Below are 23231 nucleotides of genomic sequence, written 5' to 3'. Positions count from 1 at the left end.
TTGATGCCGTCGCTACTTCGTGACACGCTGAGCCTCAGCACACAGGGAAATTAATTCCACGTTTCGGTCGCAGAATATTTGACAAGGTCTCTCGCGCAAGAGGGGGGGGACGGGTTTTCGAAGACACAAACAACAAAGTCAAAGACCTGCCCCCGCTGCCCTCTCTGAGCGGGCCCCGAAACGGGCCCAGATGGAATAGTGGACGAGAGACGCGACCAAGTGACCTTGACCTGAGAGGCATGTGTCACTTCCCTCGCAAAAATGCTGTGGTCCTTTTTCACACATTCGGTATCGTGCGTCGGGTCATCGCCGTGACAGGCTGTGAGTGGTTGGCCTTTATTAGCCAAGAGGACATTTACCCCTCGCCACTGTGGGCCAGAAGTCCAGCGCAGAGCTTCAGAGTCACTAAACCCAACTGGAACTGAGGGGTCTCACGAACCCACCAATTTCCTTGCTCGAGGAGGAATCCATTAGTCGAGGTAACACGTTTCACCCGTGTAGGTCTTGTTAGAATGTCAAAAACCTGTCTGTACACCTGATCAAAATTCGCGCACCTCAGAAAGCTGGAAACGTTTTCTGACATTCTCTAGAGCTGAAACCATCAACATCACGGTAAGTTTTCAGAATTATAGCTTTCAGAGATAGGGTAAAGTATACAGTTACCGTCAGTTTAAGAGCATCACTTTCTTTTCGAGGGCCTCTAGGGTAGGTTATGACATTTGGACCCGCGTGACTTGTTCCAGACAACTTAGAAGGATCTAGTCAACGAAGTGGCTGACAAAGATTTCACGAATAACTTTTTGTGTCGCTCTTATTTGACCTGAAAAAATGGTAACCAAAAACACAGTTATCGGCAGCCAAAATACAGTTATCGGTTCCCAAAATGACAGTTATCGGCACCCCTCGTTAAAAAGGCAAAACATGACCGAAAGTGACGAAAATTTCTAACAGTCGTCACAGGCACTCTATATCATTTCTCGACATGTCATGAACCCCCTCTCTTTTCTGTTATGCCTCTTGGGCCCTTTATTTTGGACTCACAGACAACTAGCACCATGAGTTGCAAAATAACAACCTTTCAAAGCACCGAGGAGGACATCTCGTAGATCACGTAGATCACTGGGAAAAAATGATCCGATTTCGTTCAAATGTGGCAGGGGTCTTCCTATGGTCTTAATGCTTCAGAATATTAACTCCCCAACGATGCCCGCAACAGGAGTGAAGTTTGAGGCCACCCTGACGATAACTGTGTTTGGAGTGATTTCTTGTGTACAGTTATCGGCACCCCCCGATTGAGGACAAGCAAGAGGAATTTCTGTGCGGCAAGCACGGTATGCCCTATTCAATAGATGGGGAGAAAAGACCTAGCAAGGAGAATAGTTTTTTTCTGGCCCACATTCACGAATGAAACGAGAGATTGAACCCCTGTTCCTACACTGTAAAAAATTCGTGGAGATTTCCTAGACCATTGGGCAAGTAAATTCACTTGCCCCCGCAGGAAAGTGTCATTTTTGGCCCAGTGGGCACTGAAAGGGACATTCCATTGCCCAAACTGGAAATTTAATGTTCATTTGGAGTAGGAAATTTGGCAGATTGGAGTAGGAAATTTAGCATCCCAAACATGAAAATTCATGTTTGGGCATGGAAAGCATGCGTTGCCTGCCCACAGAAGGAAATTTCGTACCCCATTGGAACAGGAAAATTCAGACACAGTAACGACCTGGACTCACTTAATTGCCCACACAATTGAAAATCTCTATTGTGGGCAAGGAAGGGCTGCTTGGCTTTCCCACAGCAGGAAATTCCGTGAGGGAGCAGCTCAAGGAAGAGGCGGCCTCCTACTTGGTGGAGTCACTAGGACTAACGACACTTCAGCTGACAGGCGACGGGGCAGCGTAGTGGTTAGCGAGGCCGGCCTTCAATACAGAGTCTTGGGTTCGGCTCGCGGCGGGAACTTTTTTTTTCTAGCTCAATGTAAGCCTCGTGGGACTTGGGGTCTTCCATTGCCCACGCACTGAAATTTCAACTGTGGGCAACTGTGGTAGCTTTCGCAGCCCAAATAGGAAATTTCCTTTTTGGGCAAGGGCGGTTGCGTTCGTTGCCCACAGGAGCCTGAAAATTGCTATTCCATAGAATCGCGAATTTCAGTGCCCAAAGCAATAGGAAATTTGCAGTCCGGGGACATCAGATAGGGCGTTTCATTGCCCACAGCACGAAATTTCCATTTATATTTTTTACAGTGTAGCATAGAAGATAAGAGCGGCCGGCCGAAGCGGCTTCATTCTGCTCTTGACTAGAAACGTGGCTCTTTTGGCTGACATGCTCAATCAAACGCGATGCTGTCTCGGTCCTGCATGCTCAATGGGTGTCTCTAGCGACCTGCACTGGCCGCACCACTCACGGACGCGTACTTGCAAAGCAGGACCCAGTTATTCGCTGAGATGACGATAACTGTACCCCTGCTGATGACTGTATAGTTTACCCTACGCGAATTTTAATCAGGATTTCAGACATGTATCTGACATTCTGACAAAGTTTTCACGAGTGCCCTTTCCATGATTCTTTGAAGCTGAAAAAGCGTCCGGTGGCGTCCGGTATTTTGACCGCCTCTACCGGGCCTCTGGCCTGGTGCATGCCCCACCTAAATGAACTAAAGTGGTTGTGAAAAATTTAAAGATATTTGAGGATTTTTGCAACCAAGAATGGCTTATCTGCGAATGGCATGGTTCCTTCTTGATACAAGTCTCCTAACCGAAATTAATGTCAGGAAACAATTTTGCCCAATCCAACATTCCTACATTTTATTAAATTTTTTGCACCATTCTCCAACGGCTTACAATGGTTCGTGGAACAGGGCGCTAAAATCCGGCCTTCCAATCTGGATGCCACAGTTATAGCCAGTCCACGAGGAATTCGGAGGCGGGCAGGTTGATGACAGTCGGAATGGCACGCCAGTCTTTCCGCGGAAAAACTCGAATCAGCATTCGGCATTTAACACGACCGACACTATGAACATTTGTCCCCGGAATTAAGAAAGGCACCTCCGGAAAAATATTTCAAACACCCTTGTAAATTTGCGGACAACCATCGTAAATTCAAGAAGGTTCTCAAGACATTTTCGAAGATTCTTTGTAAGATCACCAAGAATCATCCAAAGTAGACGATATGGTTCTTTTGCCGACTTGCCAGCGAAAATCACCCCCGTTATTTTCCTGTTTATTTCTTGCAGTGCATGAGAGGTTTAAAACGACCTTCGACTGGCGCCGCAACACGGCATTAGAGTGAGCACGGGTACTGTCCATTTCAGCTGGTGTTTTCGCCGCTTCATGCCCCGTTCTCTTCGTGCCAATGCTCTCCACTGGAATGTCCGATCGTATAGTCCGGCCGGACAAGGACACACACTCGATTCGCTCAACCTTCTCGCACCGACCCACGCCCATCGCTCGCAGAACCACACGGCACACGGTCAGGTGCACGCTCACAGAGCCCCCCCCCCCCCTCTCTCTCCTTCTCTCTCAGACCATGACAGAGCAGACTCACGAAGCGCGCTTGCACTAGCATAGAGATGACCGATCTCTTTCTCCCTCAAAAGATGGCTGGTAGTTTGTGGTGCTTTCCAGCTCTCGAGTAAGCTCTTCGAAACCAATCAATACCCCCCCCCCCTCCGGCCTCTTTCTCTCTCTCTGAAGATGCCCAGTGAAGCATTTCAGTACTCATGTAAACCCTTAAAAGCCAATCAATAAAGGTCTCTCTCTCTGTCTCTTTTTCTCTCTCAGGCTCCTCCCCCCTCCTCACTCCCTTTGCCTTCTCTCTCCACCCTCTCTATGCCCTGTCTCTGTCGCACTCACCTGCGGCGCGGGACTCTGCCATGCTACCTCAGCTTCGCGATGACCTCCCCACCGGCATCAAGTGGCTGCTCCTGGAACACACACGCACAGGCACATGAGGGCGGGTCGAGAGCACACTGATTCCGAGGGTCCTTCATGTCCCTCATGGGGCGGTCCGTGTCGGTGCGAGAGAGACGAAGCAGGGCGACACGGGCCGGCTCGTCCATACCAAAGCTGATTGGGACGGAAGGCGACACGGCAGCGTTTGCTGGGGTCGTCGTGTGCACTGGCGGGCTGGGAATGTGGCGTAAAAGTGGTTTCGACGGGGACGCGGCATGCAGGAACTCCAATCGGGTAACGAAGAACGAGGTGCGGGCACATTGGCCGATTGTCGCCCGGTGTGGTCGTGGTAGGGAAGCTGCATCGCGAACCGACTGTCAGAGGCAGCTAGCACAGAACCTAACGTTAAAACAGGCCGTTACTGCGTGAGAAGCACGATGTCATTCACGCACACTGTTAATGTTACGGAGGGATCAGCGTAGTTATAGTAGACATGTGTAAAACTTAAAACAAAATGAAATTGGTCAAGTTTGCAGTGCGGGTTCCCTAACGTAATCCATGACTGGTACCATGATCCGTGTTCGGCACTTTACCCACCAACACCGTTAAGGGGGGACATCACTCCAAAAACAGTGCTTTTGTAAAAGCGTCATAAAAACCAAACGGAAAGAGAAAAATTGTTCATATTTTAACAGATAAAGTATAAAACAACACTTAGTCAATCCGCCAGGGCAGTACAGCGCTTTCGTTGAAAACGCATTTTTGAGTGTTAGGTTAGACCATTTCGCACGGTTGCAGCGCTGGACGCCAAACGGTTTGACCTAGAACAACGTAATTTGGTGACAGCCTTCCTGAGATGTCTGGCTGTGGTGGGTACCTCAATTACATTTAAAAAATCATTTTAAGTTGTATTTGTTTCATGCCAAAAAAAATTGTTCAATTTTTTGGGTCAAAATTGTTCAATTTTGAACGTTAAAAAAATAATAAAAATTGACCAATGCAAATTATTTTGCTACCCACCGTAGCGGTATGTCGTAGGAGCTTCCATGCTAAATCTCCCCGCTGTAGCTCAAAAACTGCGCCCTAGAGGCCTGCAACCGTTTGCAATTTCATGTTCCGAGAAAAACGCGATCAAAGTTGGGGAAACTGGGCTTTTCCCCTATGCATGTTTGCGGCCCACAGCCTCCCAAAACTGCAATTTTTTGAATTTCGGAATGCGGTTTTCGCCATTCGACGCAGAAAAGAATGGTCTTTAGAATGAACTAATAAAAAAAAGTTGCGATTTTTTATCATTTTGGAGTGATGTCCCCCCTTAAAATAAATGACAGGAGTCTACATAGGTAGCTCGGGACCAAATGTCACCGAGGGAACCTTCGACCATTTACAACGCATCTACTTGCATTGACGGAGGTTCCTTCGAAAGCACTTTCGCCAGAAGAACCGTTTGTGCATTCAGGCAGGCGGAAGCGGAGTGGAAAGGACTGCTACACCCAAAGCCAAGCGTGGCAACCGCTGCGCTTGGAGAAATGCGTCAAAGTCCGTTTCTGTCCTCCACTGTCGCGTGGCTGTTACACTCGCACTCGGGTAAATTTTGTCAGAATGTCAGTTGAACACGTCGGAAATCCTCATCAAAATAGAAAAGAGTGCTACCGTATGGAGAATCTTGGCCAGAATTTTCTACAGGGTGAGTTTTTTTTCGATATGTCAATAATTTGTAGCAATCTTAGGCACCCCTAGCGGATCATATTTCGCCATTGAACTAGTGGGCGCTAACGTCTAGTTACCGAGATAATAAGTGTTTTGTTATTTACCTTCGCGCCCACGAGGTGTACACTGTCAAAAACTTCGTAAAAATACGGAAATTTAACGTAGACTGTCCATTTTTTTTAAACGGAGATCTGCGTTTTTTTGAATTATGGATTTTCTCCGTAAAAATATGGAATTTATGTATATAAATGAAATAGAAGCCTTACTTATCAAAAAGAACAGACTAATTCACGTTATCGATGGGTTGGGTGACCAACTGATTAGGTGTTCTAAGAGTACGCCTTCCCTAAACCGACCTCGCCTTTGGGTTTCCGTCCATTTATCTGATCCTAATGGCATGTAGTCAAGTGGATCTTCTAACAGTTTTGGAGAATATCACTTTCGTCTAAAAGGACACTGTTTGCATTAACATCGAAGGTGGAAGGAGTGAAATAAACCGTTAAAATGCGTTTATTTCTGCAAAAATGCGGTCCATCTCCGTAAAAATACGGAAAATCTCCGTAAAAATATGGAAAATTTATGGAGCCTCCATTCCCAAAATTAGAGTAACTTTCTCCGTAAATTTACGGACTTTTTTTCTGACAGTGTGAGAATCCCTAAAGTACATTTTCGCCAAATATTAGTGTGACTTTCCCGCCATGCCTTTTTCTGCCGTGCTTTATTGTCACCCCATAATTTTGCCATTTTAATTTTCAGTGTGGAGGCTTCGAATTCCGTACCTACCACAAGTACCTTCCACACTAAATAATAATGAATTGTCAATGGCCATTGCCAAAGCAGTGCATGTAGCTGTGCACACTGAAAATCTATCAGCGTGACTTCTTGCCGCTACAGGGGCGTGAACGAAGTGTTACGCACAAAACAGTCATTCTAAAAATCGGCATGACAGAATTCACGCCAAGTTTTGGTTTCCGGTCATGCCGGTTTTTGGCGTGACTTTTCTCATATAACGCATTGCACGCACCAATCCACTTGGCACATTCACGCCAAATGACGGCGCGATGAACACACACTAAATGTTTATGTAGAATATTGTACGTGCCACTTGCACGATTTTGTGCATGCGGGGAAGTTGTATAATATTATGCGTGAAAATGCATAAATTTATGCAAATTCGCGCACAATTTTATGCACGACGGCACACAAGTTTAAAATTATGCATCGCCACGTACAAAATTGTACATAAACATTTAGTGTGCACGTTATGCGCCATGCTGTTTTACGGCGTGAATTTCCTGTCCTGCCAATGTTTGGCGTGACCTTTTGTCACGCTCTAAATTGACCATGTGTCCGCCCATTCACTATACAGTGTACATTTTTAAATGTTCAGTTGGGACAACATTTGCATTCAGTTCTACATATTTTTAATACAAAACTGTACCAAGTTTATGTACAAATTTAACGTACCACACACAAATACGTGAATACTTCTGTACAAAAGGACCAGAAGCATTGGGCCCACGCTCACTTGATTTTTCAGTGTACAGTACTAAGATGTGGATTGCAAGACAAATTTTCGGCCGGACTGACGTTTCCTTGAAGGAAAAGAGAGAAAGAAAGAAAGAGGACTCTCATTTCACTCGTGTCAATCTTGTCAGGATGTCCGAAACCTGTCTGAAAACCTGATCAAAATTCGCGCACCTCTGAAAGCTGAAAACTTATTCTGACATTCTGTAAAACTCAGGGTCATCAATAACAGAGCAAGTTATCAGTATTTAAGCTTTCAGAGTTGCGCAAATTGCCATCACGATTTCAGAAGTGTTTCTGACATTCCGACAACATTTTCAGAAGTGTCAAGGAGCGGGACATCACGTTGAAACACGCGCATGACAAGACGTAACGTTCCGTTGACCATTGAAACACATATGTGAATCAGAGGCATAAATTAGCTTATTTAAATCTAGACGAATGAGACACAGTGCCCAAAGGAGCGGGACATTCGGTCACGCGCTAGTTTCAACGTGATGTCCTGCTCCTGAAATGAGATAGGAGGGAGTGGGAGAAGAGGTCGTCACCCGCGACCCACCTCCAGAAAGCGCGTCCAGTGCTGCGGGGGAGCCGCCTTCTGTGCCTTCGACAGGGAGGCCGACGTGAATGAGAGTCCGGTCGGAGCGCACGCGGTGCCTCGACGAGCGGCGCGCGGCAGGATGTGAGCGGGCGCGACGTTGGTTCCCCACTGCCGCGGTGGACTCGAGTCCGTTTTCCGCTGGCCGCATAGGCAGCCATACCCCGCGCCGCCCCCCGCCCGTTAGGCTCGCGGCGTTCCCACGTGGCTGCACTGCACGGCGGCGGTGGTTCGGTACCGCGACGGCTCGCCGTGAGGCCCCACTACCGGGCTGGGAGCATCCTCCACAATGAATTAGGGTAAAGTGCCGCCCGTCGGGTAGGGTGGCCCAAAAAAAATCGAAGGTTTTCCGATTGTCCAATTCCGCTCAAAAATCGATTCTAGACCGAAAAAAAATAACCCCTACTTTTTGCGTTTTGCCCTGAGACGATTTTGAATACCGGCTCAATAGCGAAAATGGTTTTTAACCCGTTTAAAGCACCAAAATTGTCATAACAATTACAGTTATTATCGGATTTTCAAAAACGATACGGCAAAATGTTCGGTTTTAGACGCCGAACAAATTACATTTTCACCTATTTTTTGTCAGACTTCGTCTTAAGTATTCTACTTGCGACTTTCGCTCAAAAAAAAAATTTGTTCCTTTTTGGAGAAAATTTTCTTTTTTCGGACGGCCGAGTTGCGCCCCTATCCACTTTTTTTCTTCCCTATCCAAAAACAAACCGACCACGTGAAATATAGCCGTGAAAATCAATTTGCCTACCATCTAGGGGCAAGCATTTCGTTGTTTTCAGTTTAAAGAAAAGTCTGTTGAGCTCTGAGGCCGAAATTTTCCTCCGATTCTCAAACTCGAGAACTCTTTTTGTTAAGTTTTTTAAGACGAACAAAAAAGATTCTATCCTTTTTTTGCAGACTGCGTTTTAAGGTCCGTCTTGCTTACAACGTGCAAAAATCCCCCAAAATTTAAATTTTTTTGCCCACTTTTGGACCGTTTTTCTCGTCAGCGATCCACGTGACCAGCCAATGATCACTTTTTTACCTTCCCTAGCCTTTCTGGAATGGCTGGAATTAAGAAGACCAGGTCCTAGACACGAACTAACAGGTCCGGGCATGTTTTGGCGGGTTTTTTGCTTGTAACGTGAAAAAATCGCCCAAATTCGAATTTTTTGCCCATTTTTGGACCGTTTTTTTTTGTCCAAACCTGTCACAACTTCTCCATACCGGTCAAAACTTGACAAAATCGGTTGCAACACTCCCACTTTTACTGAACTATTCACACGACCCAAAAACCGTCCGGGCTGGCCTTTTATCCTTTTTTTAAGAAGGAAAATTCTAAACGACCCGCCAAATCATGCCTGGACCTGTTCGTTCGTGTCTGGGACCTGGCTCTTCTTATTCCAGCCATTCCAGAAAGGCTAGGGAAGGTAAAAGAGTGATCGTTTGGGTGGTCACGTGGATCGCTGACGAGAAAAAAAGGTCCAAAAATGGGCGAAAAATTCGAATTTGGGCGATTTTTGCACGTTTCAAGCAGAAACGGATCTTAAAACGCTGTCTGACAAAAAAATGACCAGAATCTTTTTTGTTCTTCTTAAAAAACTAACCAAAATGACATCTCGGGTTTGAGAATCGGAGGAAAATTGCGGCCTCAGAGCTCAACAGACTTTTTTTTTATACTAAAACAAAGAAATGCTTGCCCTAGATGGGATGCAAATTGATTTGCACGGCTTTATTTCACGTGGGCGGTTTTTTTTGGGATAGGGTAAGATAAAAAAATGGAAAAGGGGCGCATCTTAGCGTCCGAAACAAGAAAATTATCTCCAAATAGTGAACAATATGTGTTTTTTTTTAGCGAAAATCGCAAGCAGAATACTGAAGACAAGTCCGACAAAAAATTGGTGGAAATGTAATTTGTTTGGGCCCTCTAAAACCGAACATTTTGCCGTATCGTTTTTGAAAATCCGATAAAAAAATGTAATTGTTATGACAATTTTTGGGGCTTAAAACGGGTTAAAAAACCCTTTTCGCTATTGAGCCGGTATTCAAAATCGTCTCAGGGCAAAACGCCAAAATAGGGGGTTTTTTTTTTCGGTCTAAAATCGATTTTTGAGCGGAATTGGACAATCGGAAAACCTTCGATTTTTTTTGGGCCACCCTACCGTCGGGGGGTGACTGAGTTTCAGGAAACCACAATAATTTGTATTTGCCAGAGAGGCGACGAGCGAAGCCTGAGAGAGTGAGCGACAAGAGGTAGGGGGAGGGAAAGGGATAAAGGAGACGGAGTCTGGCAGTAGCACTGAAAAGAATTTACGAAGGACCTGCCTGTACTGACAACACTGCAAAACTGGTGGTAAGTTTGCTTGTCACAAATTTGGCAAGCCGTTTTGAATGCCAATACTTGGCAAGCTTGGTCCGGAAATACCACCTTGCTTGCCAAAATTTGGCAAGCTTATGAAGACTTCTGACCTAAGGTTGCCAAATTTTGGCATTCAAAACGGCTTGCCAAATTTGAGGCAACCAAACTTACCACCAGCTTTGCAGTGAATGAAGGCATTGTAAAATTTATCGATTTTAAATTGAAATGCTTCGCATGACGAATGATTTACCTCCATAAAACAATGCATTTCTTGGTAGATTTCACAATGCCTTCGTTTTGTTCGTGTTTCGAAGCGGTCGTAGACTTTTTGCAGGGTGCGAGACGAGACGCTGGCGCGCACGCTGACCGCGAGGGTTGGACGTCAACGCGTGTGACAAGAGCGAGAGGGACAAACAGGCGGGGCTCTGATCGGAAATCGTGACGCGGGGCGGGGTGGCCACCTGCCAGCGAGGTGCTGCAGTCGGCCCGCTCGCTGACGAGACGGCAGCAGGCCATCAACCAGCTATCAGGTCATTGGCAAAAATACTACGAGATAAAAGTCGATGAACACCTCTTTTGACGTGCTAATCGTGGAGTGGGCATTGCGGGAGTATGATATGAAACCATTTTGAGGAAGATACACTGATAAAACCAAAGCGTAGTTGTACGCTTCATTCAAGCGTACAACTACGCTTCAAGATTGTACGCCCTTCTTGAAGCGTACAACTACGCTTTAAGACAATTCCCCCATGCATTTAGATAAGAAGAAAGGGGCGCATGAACTCTTGTACGCTTGAAGAAGGGCGTACTGGCTGCACGCTTCACGAAGGGCGTAATAGTACGCCTTAGTTTTACCAGCGTACCAGCTTTGCATAGAGAGACCAAGTGCAGAAAACTCCACGAAATATGTGGAGATGTGGAATGTGCAGTCTGCGCACAGTGCCGATCTGCGGCCCGCACCGCGCCGAGCCGTGCCTTGGCTCGGCCCTCAAGCCGTACCGAACCAAGAGGCATTGTTGGTCCCTGTTGTGCGCTTGCGATGACCGAGAGTGACTGTGTTGCGCGCAGACTGCGCGCCATTCACCCATTTACTAAACTCACCGGGCCCTAGGTCATTTTTATCTGGATGGTTCTCGTGCCGACTCTCGTGTTTTGTGTTGTTCGAGGTATGTATTGAAGTAGGTGCCGTAGAACGAGGTAATATGATCCACAAAGCGGAAGAAGGGGTTAAGTCGAGTTGAATCCGTGCACTTTTGAAAGACCTGAACCTAGCAGGTGGGAGAACAGGTGGGGAATGCCATCTACAAATAGATGCAAGAGGATGGGACTTGTCTCACCACACTTATTTTTGGACCAAATTTTCGCTCACGTTTACTGGACAGACTGATAAGAGGTCACTGAATCAACTCGACTTAACCCCTTCTTCCGCTTCGTGGATCATATGAGACATGAAGGAAAATCGAGACAAAGCGCACTTTTTTCTGTTTTTGTCGCGTTGCTCTGTAACGGCTATTCGGAAGACCACCGTGAATTTTTTTCGCGATCTAGGAGGCCGTGGCAGCTCACAGAAAGCGCACGAAGGCTATCAGGATTATTTAGGACAACGGAAAAACCTCTAAATTCTAACAAGTTTTATAAAGTTGGTTAAAACCTCCCCAGAAACCTCGGATAGAACTCAGGTTCTCGTCCGAGCGAGGTTTAAACCTGTAGGCAATTATGTCAACATAATCAGGACAAAATTTGGTTCCGTTATGTGTCCTCCCGGGCTGCCTGTTCCAGATGGAACACAATTTGGTTACCTTCCAGGGAAAATAGAGACACCTCTTTTCGCTTGAAACATGAGGCCAAACATACTCCACTCTTAATAATTTCAAGTAATAATGATTTTAACTCGAATTTGATTTACTATCTGACCGGCATCTATGCTCTTCGTTTAGTGTTTACATGTGACAGGCACAACTCATGACTTCTTATACATTTCCAGCTCTCTTCAGTGGCACCCATTTTCGTCCCCTACAGATTTTATATCGTCTCCTATGTAGTTGCCAATCATCTTTAAAATGAGTGAAGAGAACTTTAAATGCTCCAAACCCGCCTAAATGAGTTAATTCTCTATACTTCTTTAACATTTCTTTCTTTTGTCTCATATTACCCAACATTGCAGGGAAATATGGGACGGCATTCCGAGGGTTATTAAAAAGTCCCTACTACACCTAAAAATCTGAAATTTGTTGGGAGTGTAGCCAAAGGGTCAATGAACAAGTGATGAACACCTCAGTACCCAAAATTGAAATTGAAAAGGGTAAATTCACAAAAAAACTCGAAATTTGTCTTTTATTACCCCGGTCTACGGTAAAGAAAGGTATCATCTGCTACAAGGTAGGTTTACGCCAGACCGCGTCTTGTCGTAACAGGCTTCGCGATGTCTCGCTGCCTGTTCCTCCAATCCACGCCTGGCGTACCTACCTTGGCCTGCGGCGCTAGCCTGCCTGCGGCAGGCAATGGCTTGTCCGTTGTCGGTTATTTTTTAACTTGTTGAATGCTGGGGGGCTCCGCCCCCCAGACCCCCCTACATTGTAAATAGAGTTGTTTTATCTACAGATAACACGATCTTGACCCTTGTCACTTTTTAACTTGTCGAGGCTGGGGGGCTCCGCCCCCCAGACCCCCCTTTCTCCAAGACAGAAGTGGTCTATCTGCAGAAATCTCTATTTTTCGCCGTTTTTTAGGTGTTTTTCACCTATAAAAACTGAACCAGTTGAGCTAGGATGGTGAAATTTCGCGTGTGCCGAGCCAAGGACATACCCAAGAAGTGTGCAAAATCTCACCGAGATCGGCCGAGCCGTTCAGGAGGAGTAGTGCGGACAGACAGACCGACAGACAGACAGACAGACAGACAGACAGACAAAACTTTTCAACCCCACTGGAGTAACAGGCTTCGCTATCGCTCAGCCAATAAAGTATTTCGAGCATGCATAAGCCTTCTAAAAAATTAGTTCGTAACTAATGGAGACAGATACTCTGTGAGCTACCGTCAACGGGGGTAACTTGGGACACTTTTTCACGTTTTTTGAACGCCAGAGGCAAGATTTCCTACCCAGACCATTGGATCCTAACTATGTTAAAGTTTGACCCTTTCCCCATGATTTCATGCTTGTCTGGTTCATTTGCCTCGATTACATCGTTTCCAAGCGGTCTCGAAAGAGTGTCCCAAGTTACCCCATGACCGGGGGTAACTTGGGACAGTAGGTAATTAGCTACGTTCCCATGCATCTATTAATGTTAATGGACGTAATAAATTTAAGTCACAACATGTAGACCAAGAATTCAGGCCTAGGAACTCTTGTAGGACCGATATTGGACTATATCTAGGGCTCTACGTGGAACTCTCTTTTCTACTGGTATTTTCCAGGCATTTTCTGAAGATTTCAAAATATGGATTACCAGAAGACAAAACTGCAGAGCAAGCCATCTCTTTCCATCATCAGCGTAAAATCCGAAGTTAAAGTTATGTCAGGGACCGGGTCGGTCAACTCTTCGGAGGCTAGGACTGCTGGAAACACGAGGAAAAGACTGTCCCAAGTTACCCCGTAAAATTTCGTTTTTTGATAAATTGAAGTCTGGACCGAAGATGGGAAAACTATAAACAACGCCATTTTGCAAACGTTTTTGTCTGTGTATGTTCTAACAACCCAGAGAGACTAATCGGCCAAATCTGCATTTCACTGCTTGCACTAGGGTCAACTTGTCAATGTTCGACATATTTTGTCAAAAACCCTATTATGTAGTTTCCCGTTTCTCAAATACTAATTGTGTTGTTATGCACCTTTTCTACCTTTCCGCGCGTGCCCTGAGGCCTCTGAAACAAAACCCTGCCGCGGGTTTGACGCTAGGAACCAACGTCGCTGAATGGCAGCACCAACAAGCTGTACAGGGCAGACTGTCCCAAGTTACCCCCGGTGTCCCAAGTTACCCCCGTTGACGGTACTTCTTACTTGAATTGTGGATACTGCAAACTTTGCACGTCCAAGTGCAGATAATATCGCGGGAATCTGCTGCGCTTCGCTTCGAGCGAAACTTACGCTTGAAAACGTGGGACAACACAGCACCCTAGTTGAACCAGTGCCGTGCAATGAGGACGTGCAAGTGCGACAAAGACAGCAGCGGCCCGCGGCAGTGTGCCATCGAGACGTGGACGCCCAGCGCAGCGCCGCTGCCGTGCCGTCTACACTGAATGGTAGGTCCAGTAGACAAAGTCCACCCCTCTCTCTGTCTCTGTCTGTCTCTCTCTCCTTCTCTCTGTCTCGCTGTCTGTCTCTGTCTAAATTTGTCCCTGTTTTTTTGTCTCTCTGTCTCTGTTTCTCTGTCTCTGTCTCTCTGTCTGTCTGTCTTTGTCTCTGTCTCTCTGTCCGTCTCTGTCTCTGTCTCTCTGTCTCTGTCCTTCCCTCTCTCTCCCTCTCTCTCCCTCTCTGGACCCCGCCGCTCGTAAACTGCATTAGGGGCCCATTGAGCGCGGCGGCGTTGCGGCAGCGCTGTGTCTCGCATTCAGTCTTGCGATTCCTCCGCCTCGCTGCCTCTCTCGCACTCGTGGAGTGTGTCGTTGGCGCGCGAGAGAGACAGAGGCAGGAGTCGTGAAGGAATCGGTTGACGGAGACCGCCCGAAGTCAGCAAAGATCGTTCCTTTTATGGCGGGAAAATATGGGTGATTACTGCACATGTTGCAGTGACAGTGCGCACCTTGTATTCTTTTAAAGACGTTCAAAGGCACGTGGCTAAGGGCGCGGCCACGGCGTTTTGCTGGCGTTGCGCGACGTGCCCAGATTGGTTACGTTATCAGCACTTGTAAGGTTCTTTATACAGTGGCACTGACAACCAAATTGATACCGAGGGGGTGACAACTCTAGTAATCCGGCTTACAGACAATAGGTAATCAGTAATTAACTCGAAAGACCAGAATCTCCGAGGCGATCCCGGGCAGTTCACGGGTAATCTTGGTAATCCGTTATACGGCTGAGACGAAAGTTACCATTCGTTCGATTGATGCTGGTGAGAAAGGCTCAGCTGTGCCGAAGCATTGGCGCTCAGAAAAGACCCTAGCCGTTGCGACCCGTCTGAGCTGCTGGATTCCTATCTTTCTCGAGCGGGCTGCGGCAGCAGAGACTATGTCTTTGAGCGTCTCGGCCTAAGTGAGTGAATGCAAAGTGATTTTCTGTGTTTAGGACTCATTTATATGTCATTTACAATATATAAAGTGCCCGTTTTGTTTCCACGACATAATGACAACCCAGCCGACTCTCCTGGGAGTGAGGGTACCCGTGGGCACACGCTGAAGAGAATGGACTGAGTACACTATTGCGCTTTCCGAGGAAACAGTCAAAAAGTCAGTAACGCGCTGGCCGTGAAGCGAATGCTGGCACGCCTGTTGCGGGTCTAACAGAATAGGGGATTGTGAACGGGCGGTCGAGCGGGTCATTCAGCCTGTCTCTCTCTCTCTCTCTCTCTCTCTCTCTCTCTCTCTCTCTCTCTCTCTCTCTCTCTCTCTCTCTCTCAGACCAGAGGTCGACAAAAGGTGAGCTGTCCGAGTCGCGGCAGTATCTGCGTCATGACTACGTGCGTCAGGCAGGCAGCCGGTTTCAGTGGACGTTGCTTATTAAAGCAAGAGAGGTTGTGTTTATTGTTTTTTTTTGTGTTCAAAGGGACGACGCGTGGGCAGCGAGCTAGCGCCAATTTCGCCAATAAAACGAGGTGCTCAGTTCTCCTGTTTCTTGATTCCGAGTATCTTTGTCGTCGCTCTGTCCGCCTTGCACCAATACGGGGCGCCACACGCTAAACACGGATCCAGGTTTCCCAGAAAGCCAATAGTGAAGGTATAGGCCATTTTTGGCTGAGCGATAGCGAAGCCTGTTACTCCATTGGGGTTGAAAAGTTTTTCCTGTCTGTGTGCGTGCGTGTGTGCGTGTGTGCGTGTGTGTCCGCACTACTCCTCCTGAACGGCTCGGCCGATCTCGGTGAGATTTTGGACACTTTTTGGGCATGTCCTTGGCTCGGCACACGCGAAATTTCACTATCCTAGCTCAACTGGTTCACTTTTTATAGCCGAAAAACACCTAAAAAACGGCGAAAAATCGAGTTTTCTGCAGGCAGATCACCTCTGCCTTAGAAAGGGGGGTCTGGGGGGCGGAGCCCCCCAGCATGCATCAAGTAAGAAGTAACCGACGATGGACAAGCCATTGCCTGCCGAAGGCAGCCTAGCGCCGCAGGCCAAGGTAGGTACGCCAGGCGCGGATTGGAGAAACAGGCAGCGAGACATCGCGAAGCCTGTTACGACAAGACGCGGTCTGGCGTAAACCTACCTTGTTAGGGAGTTCCTGGGAAAAACAGGATCCGTCTTTACCGTGCATGGAAGATTGCGGGAGAGACACAGCGACGACAAAGGCTTCTCCGAATCAGAGAAATGCCGCGTGGGCGAAGGCCTTGTGAATATGACAACCAGATGAGCGCCTGCGCGATGCTGTCCCGCAATGTCCAAGTGCGTTGCACGCTCACTCTCATTCCAGGAACGTGACATCACGTTGAAACGAACTTGACACAATGTCACCTTCTTTAGAGCATTGTGTCACGTTCGTTATAACGTCAATAAGCTCATTTAAGGCTGATTCAAGTCCAAACGAACGTGCCACAATGCTCAAAGGAACGTGACTTTTTGTCAAATTCATTTCAACGTCATGTCACGGTCCTGGAACGAGAGTGGCTGCGGACGGCCTACCTTTCAGTGCTCAAGTTCGGCGGGTGCACCGGCCTTGTCACTGAGGGGCGCTCGGCGCGGCGTGGCCGTGGCCGGGGTGCTGCACTCGGTGCTGCATCGCGCGCCCCGCCTGCCCCGCGGATTCAGTCCTAGTCGGGTGCAGGGGGCAGCCACGCACAGTGGGACGAAACGCGTAAAAAGCGGCGAGAAGTGGCATTTTGATAATTGAACGGCAGGGTCCAACAAACTCGTCGATGTTTATTGGAAAGGCCTTGGCTATGCGTGACACTTAGCAGTTTCACAATATATGACCCGAGCGAGCCACAGCGGAGCGCCAAACAGGACGCATTTTCAGCTTTTCGTTCACTTATTGCAATAGGTGTATAGTGTTCGCTCTGGTGGCCGCCCTATTTAAGATAATGGTGTTAAATTATATGTTTTTGGAAAGCTGACAGCCTCACCAATGTTATTCAGCAGTCAGATTTACTCTTGGGTCACCCGGATTAAAACACATTGCCGTTAAAAGTGCTAGAAAATTGGCGTCTGAACGATTTTTACAGTGCGATAAGTTGAGTTGCGAACATTTGCGCACGGTTCTGTCACTTGTCGGTGATAGGGCAGCCAGTCCACTTTGGACTCCATGCCACCGAATGTTTCGGAATGTTTCGCGTTTTGAGAAAATCGCCTCCAAAAGTGCGTTCTAGACGAAACCCGAAAAAAGTGGCGATAATTCTGGGATGCTCCGATCGTCTCCAAAATCGCTATCCGGGGGTTTTGGGGGATGAGAAACTCGTTCCCGTCAACGTCGAAAGCCGGAAATGACCGCCAGGGGCAGATCCAGCATTCAAGAAGGGGGTTTACCGTTCGGAGCCCAGGGAACGATGCCAAAATCGCTACACGGGGGTTTTTGGAGATGAGAAATTCGTTCCTGTCAACGTCGAAAGCCGAAAACGAACGTCAGGGGCGGATCCAAATTAACCCCTTGCTTGATTGCTGGATCCGTCCCGTGGCGTACGTTTCCGGCTTTCGACGTTGACGGAAACGAGTTTCTCATCCCCAAAAACCCCCGTGAAGCGATTTTGGCATCGTTCCGGGCACTCCGAAGGGTTCACCCCCTCCTGGAATGCTGGATCCGGCCCTGACGTCCGTTTTCGGCTTTAAATTTTGACGGATTCGAGTTTTTCATACCCCAAAACCCCCGGGTAGTGATTTTGGAGACGATCGGAGCATCCCAGAATTATCGCCGCTTTTTTCGGGTTTCGTCCCACTGTGCCACGCCCCGCGGAACGCTTGAAACACCACACTCAGAGAAGGAAATTCTTGTAACAAGTAAAATTTTCTTGCATGCAATCTTTTTTTGGGATCACTTGCGAGCAAGAAAGTTTTTGGATCAGTTCGGATCTTGACTTTCTCTTGCCTGTGTGTTAAAATAGTTTCAGGCGAAGAAAATTTGGCATGAGAGAATAGTTGACTCGGATCAATCGGCGTGATGCGATCAGTTTTGGTGTGACGTCAACAAAATTCTACGAGACAAATTTTTCTCCGTTCAATCCTGCAACCAGCATCAATGTCTGAGATAAGTCAGTTTTCTTGTGTCAAGAACACATTCTTGAAGCTATGGAGTATGCGCACTAGGTGGTGAATGGACCAATGAGGTGGTTGTTGTCCCCCACCATCACTGTGGCAAAAAGGTACGGAAAATTCTGTTAATTTTTTTGCCAGGATTCTCCGTAGCCCTCTTATCAATATTCTCCTAGGGTCTTACAGTATTCTCCGTAGGGCCGTACAGTATTCTCCGTAGGACCGCACAGTCTTCTCGGTAGGGCATGGAAGACTGTGTAGTCCTACGGAGAATACTGTAAGGTCCTACAGAAAATACTGTAAGAGCCTACGGAGAATACTGACAAGGGGGCTACGGAGAATCACCAAAAGCTGTTTACAGAATTTTCCGTAGCTTTTAGCCACAGTGCACATAACTTCAGAGCAGCTACATTTCGTCATCAACACTCTGGAGCCCACCCTGACAGCTCTGCAACAGCCCAATGGCACAGTGGTAGAGTGTCTAGGATAGTAGTCCGGGTTTGGTTCCCAGCCGATGCGTCACCTGTTTTCCCAGGCCAACCTGACAGTTCGCATGCCGGGGACTTTAGATGGATAGCAAAGGGGCGGGCCGTTGTTTTTGGCCGTTTTCAGCTTTACATGTTGAGCTCTGCGTAAAAAGCGTGCTAACTTGTTTGAAAAAAAAAAGAAACGAAAAAGAAAAAAATTGAACCGAAGTGCGTGTAGACTACGGGACACACCCCTTGACCACTGCGCTACCACAGCGCTGCATCTAAGCACGGCGATAGATTGTAATGACGTATTCAATTGGAGTTGAAACAAAATGACCGCAGAGCCGGGATTTGAAGCTGGTCAACGGATCTGAGGCTGGGGTGGAACCTAAAGGTCAAACAAAAATATCGAAGTGGACGGGTTTTGAACCGCAGTCCACCGAAGTGCCCGACGGGACCGATACCAAGACACTACTGCAGTCTGTTTAACCGGGGCTTCATCAGCTGATGACGTTCATCAGCTGAAGTTTCCGCGTTCGGTCCTCTCTTCAATTTTTCTGAGCGCTCGAGCAGGCGTCGAAGTGTATAGCGTTTATCGAGGCACACTGAACAGAGCGACACATTGGCGCTGTGGCTTGCGAGCTGGCAAGTCCAAAAGCGGGTGTTCGATGCTCGTCGCCTCACCTTTGAAGTCAAACATGAAATACAGGCCTAAAATTGAGAATAACACGTTCTCATAATTGGTCTAAACCATGCTCGAAGTGAGAAAATTAGGATTGAATGGAGTAAATTATGATCAAAACATTTCAATAGAAAATCCGGGATTGCCACAAGAATTCCTTCCTCTGGGTGCATGCTGTCACATGCTTTCTCGCATGCTCTCCCGAAGGAGCTCTCCCCACCTGACGTGTCCAAACGCACTGGTTACACTGCAGCGTATATTGCAAGAAAGATTCCGTGGTTTGGTACGGAAAATGTGCTGAAAATGAGGTACGGAAAAGGTACGGAACGGACCTTCCATACTGGTTGTCTTTGGTCTACATAAGGAAGGATCCCATGTAAACTGGTACCAAAAACATGTACAGAACTTCCGTGGTTGGCAAGGTAGCGACGGTCCAGGTAAAAAATTGACCAGACACGTTTCGTACTCTTTCTGCACTTTTTTTTTATCAGTGTAGTTGTATGCTCCATTCAAGCATACTATAACGCATCAAGAATTTTCGCCAAAAACCACTAAAAGCCAAGCGTGGAGATAAAACTCTCCCCGCACAAAGTTCCACTTTGGGAAATGGACGTACAGACGTCACCACCGGGGGCTTTAAATTCGCACTAGAGGCGCGACGAAACCACTTTAGGGGCTGGGCAGACCTCACTGTTGTACAACAGACCCCGCAGCGGACTCTGCAAGTCCCACTGGCGCGCCATGGCGGTCCTGCTGGCCATACGGGGACATCGCATTGTGTGGCAACGCTTGGCGCGGCCCAACGGCCACGGCAGGCAGCTGCCCCGCGTGGCCCCGCCACTGCACAGTGGGATAGAAACCCGAAAACGTGGCCAAAATACCCTAAAATGAAACGTGTCCCAGGCCTCTCATAACAGCCTGCGTGCAATGTTAATATCCCAAAACTTCAATACCCAAAAATATTTCAGATAGGAATCGACCCATAGAGCTTCCAGTGCCGTCGGAAAAGGAATAAAAAATTTAAACAAAAATTTTGTGAAAAGTAAGAAAAAATTTGCTTTATTTAGGCACTGTTTATGACCTGTTTGCACCTTCCCGATAAAAAGCGACTTATCCCGTTTAAAGTCCTTTCTTCCCGAACAATTTGGCGTAACAAAAAAGTCTGTAGCCCCAAAGGTCGCCTCACAAAGTCGATTTTAAATAAAACATTCCATTAATTTCATAAAAATCGACAAGATATATTGAATTGACTATAAAAAAATTTTAAAGGCGGTTCACGGTGAAACGGTTTGCGGGAGATCACGCACCAATATGTCGACTACAAGTAGCAGAAGATAAATCTTGCTCCAAAGTGCTCCATTTTGAATGCCGTGCGAAATTGTAGAGCTAATTAAGGGTAAATCGCGAGAATTGACTAAGTTTTTTTTTCTGCAATAAAAACAAAAAACTTCAAAAAACAATTAAGAAACTGAAGTTGTATTCATTTTTGCGTCCGTATTTAAAAACGTCGAGGGGCACCTTGAGAGGGTTTCCGACGACGTCCCTTTCCCTGTCCGCCATGACGACCCCTGCGTTTGAGCTGGCCATCGAGACCGTCAGGACCCGCATAGGGTGTGAAAACCCTTTTTTCCTGCGGCCACCAGTTTCCGAGATACGAGGACGTACCACGAGGTCGCCGTCGAGGCCGACGAGGAAGTCGTACAATGTTTGGTGTCCAAAGAGGCCATGACGGCGAACGGCGACCCACTTTGGAGTCCGGGACTATTGATGACGGAATTCTCTTCGTGGGTTCTTGAGCTCTCAGGAACTCGATACTGGCCAAGATCTGCGCAGCGGTTTGTCCAGGATGGCGACGAACATCTCGATGTGGGTCGATTTGAAGGTTTTTTTTTTTTGTTCGTCGCCATCCTGGACAAACGGCTGCGCAGATCTTGGCCAACATCCAGTTCCTGAGAGCTCAAGAACCCCCGAAGAGAATACCGTCATCAAAAGTCCCGGACACCAAAAGGGTTCACGGGCACGGGCATAGCCTCTTTGGCCTCCAAACATTGTACGACTTCCCCGTCGGCCTCGTCGGCGACCTCGTGGGACGTCCTCGTATCTCGGAAACTGGTGGCCGTAGGAAAAATCGGTCTTCAGGGCCGTTTTATGTTGGTCAAGGTCTCCATGGCCAGCTCAAATACGAGGGTCACATTGGATTTTGTTAGAGGAATTGAAATTTTTTGCCCCCAAAACCTACGAAATTATGTGCCACGTGACAATTTTGGACATTTTTTGAAATTTACCCCCCCCCGACCCGCCCCTGGATATTTTCAAAAATTTAATTTTGTTTACAGATTTGAAGTCCTGGACTCTCAATCTATAGGAAATGATGCGTCGCACATGTATATGAGCATTTTTTAAAATTTTCCCCCCCCCGATCCGCCCCTGGATATTTTCAAAATTAAATTTTGTTTACAGATTTGAAATCCTGGACTCTCAATCAATAGGAAATGATGCATCGCACATGCATTAGAGCATTTCTTAATTTGCCCCCCCCCCTGATCCGCCCCTGAATATTTTCAAAATTGAATTTTGATTGCAGATTTGAATACCTTGACCCCCAAAAAACCCCTTTCACTCCAAAAAAATTTCGCACTTGCCGTTTAAGATGCGTCTGCAAATCAATTTTGGCCACGTTTTCGGGTTTCTATCCCACTGTGCACTGCACCTGCGTGCCAAGCGGGCCGAGTGGGGTCAGGCCGCGCGGCGGTCAACGCGGCACTGGTCGCGGCCTCGCGGGAGGCGCTGCCCTGGGGCCGGTCTCTCTTCTCTCTCTCTCTCTCTCTCTCCTCTTCTCTCTCTCTCTCCTCGCCTCTTTTCTCCTCTCTCCCCCCTCCAATCTTCACTCACTTCCCTCAGTCCGATTGAAGCTGACTAAAGGGGGGTTCCAAACTCTCCTCTTTCTCGAGAAGATCGAAACCGACTCTCGCGAGCGCCTCGTGTAGGTGCGACACGGGGCGACGATACGACTCTAGGAAACATTCCTCAGGTCACCAGGCGGGTCGCTACTCACCGGTGCGAGCAACTTTCTGGGAGTCGTCCAGACCGTCGTTCCGTCTCTCTCCCTCTCATGGGACGCCCCATGAAGCGCCCCACACGTGGGACAGGGCCGGAACGACGAAAGAGAGCCTTGGAATCAGTCTGCACGTGTAGAGCCTCCCCTCAGTGCGCCAGAATACTGGTCGTCATCAGCGCTGTTAGAGGCGGTCAAAATCCCACACGCCTTTGCAGCTCCAGTCACTAAACGGGAGTCGAACCAAACATATGACCCTACCAATGCATTGATCTTGGAACGAGGCCCGGCGCGGCGATAGGATCGCACGTCCGGTTCAAGTTTCGCTCAGCAACTCTGCAGCTCGAAACGCGTCAGCAATTTTGCCGGCCCCCACTAGTCTCGTGGCCTACTGACCGTCAGTTCCATTTGGAGTCTTGTCGAAACACGCCTGCCTTTTTTTTGGCGGTGTAGGTGCGCGCCAATGCCGCGCGGGAATATAAGTCAAGGTGGCGGCGCTGACCTACGCCACTCCACTGCGGCCGGGCCGCGTCCGTCGGCCGGTACACGCGATTACGTGAGGACGGGTACGCTGCGGAGAGATTCCGCTCATCGCTGTCTTCTCTCTCTCTCACCCTCTCTCTCTC

General features: G+C 47.7%; 1 protein-coding gene across 2 annotated transcripts in view; it reads right to left on the bottom strand.

The window, feature by feature from the left end:
* The window catches only part of LOC117650862, a 33503-nt gene that overhangs the window by 5983 nt on the left and 4289 nt on the right, over positions 1-23231 (bottom strand). The window contains exons 1-2 of one of the 2 annotated variants that reach the window (XM_034394478.1): positions 7681-7830; positions 3849-3919 (exon numbers count right to left, since the gene is read on the bottom strand). In XM_034394478.1, the coding sequence (XP_034250369.1) occupies positions 3849-3870 (22 nt within the window). In that variant the 5' untranslated portion in view covers positions 3871-3919; positions 7681-7830. Of the gene's footprint in view, positions 1-3848; positions 3920-7680; positions 7831-23231 lie in introns of those variants that run through there. The other variant, XM_034394479.1, reaches the window with a different exon arrangement.

This window comes from Thrips palmi, unplaced genomic scaffold (genome assembly GCF_012932325.1).
Source record: "Thrips palmi isolate BJ-2018 unplaced genomic scaffold, TpBJ-2018v1 HiC_scaffold_5, whole genome shotgun sequence".
In the NCBI taxonomy this organism is placed as follows: domain Eukaryota; kingdom Metazoa; phylum Arthropoda; class Insecta; order Thysanoptera; family Thripidae; genus Thrips; species Thrips palmi.
The sequence above is the reverse complement of the archived record's forward strand: the minus strand, read 5'-3'. Positions and strand labels throughout refer to the sequence as shown.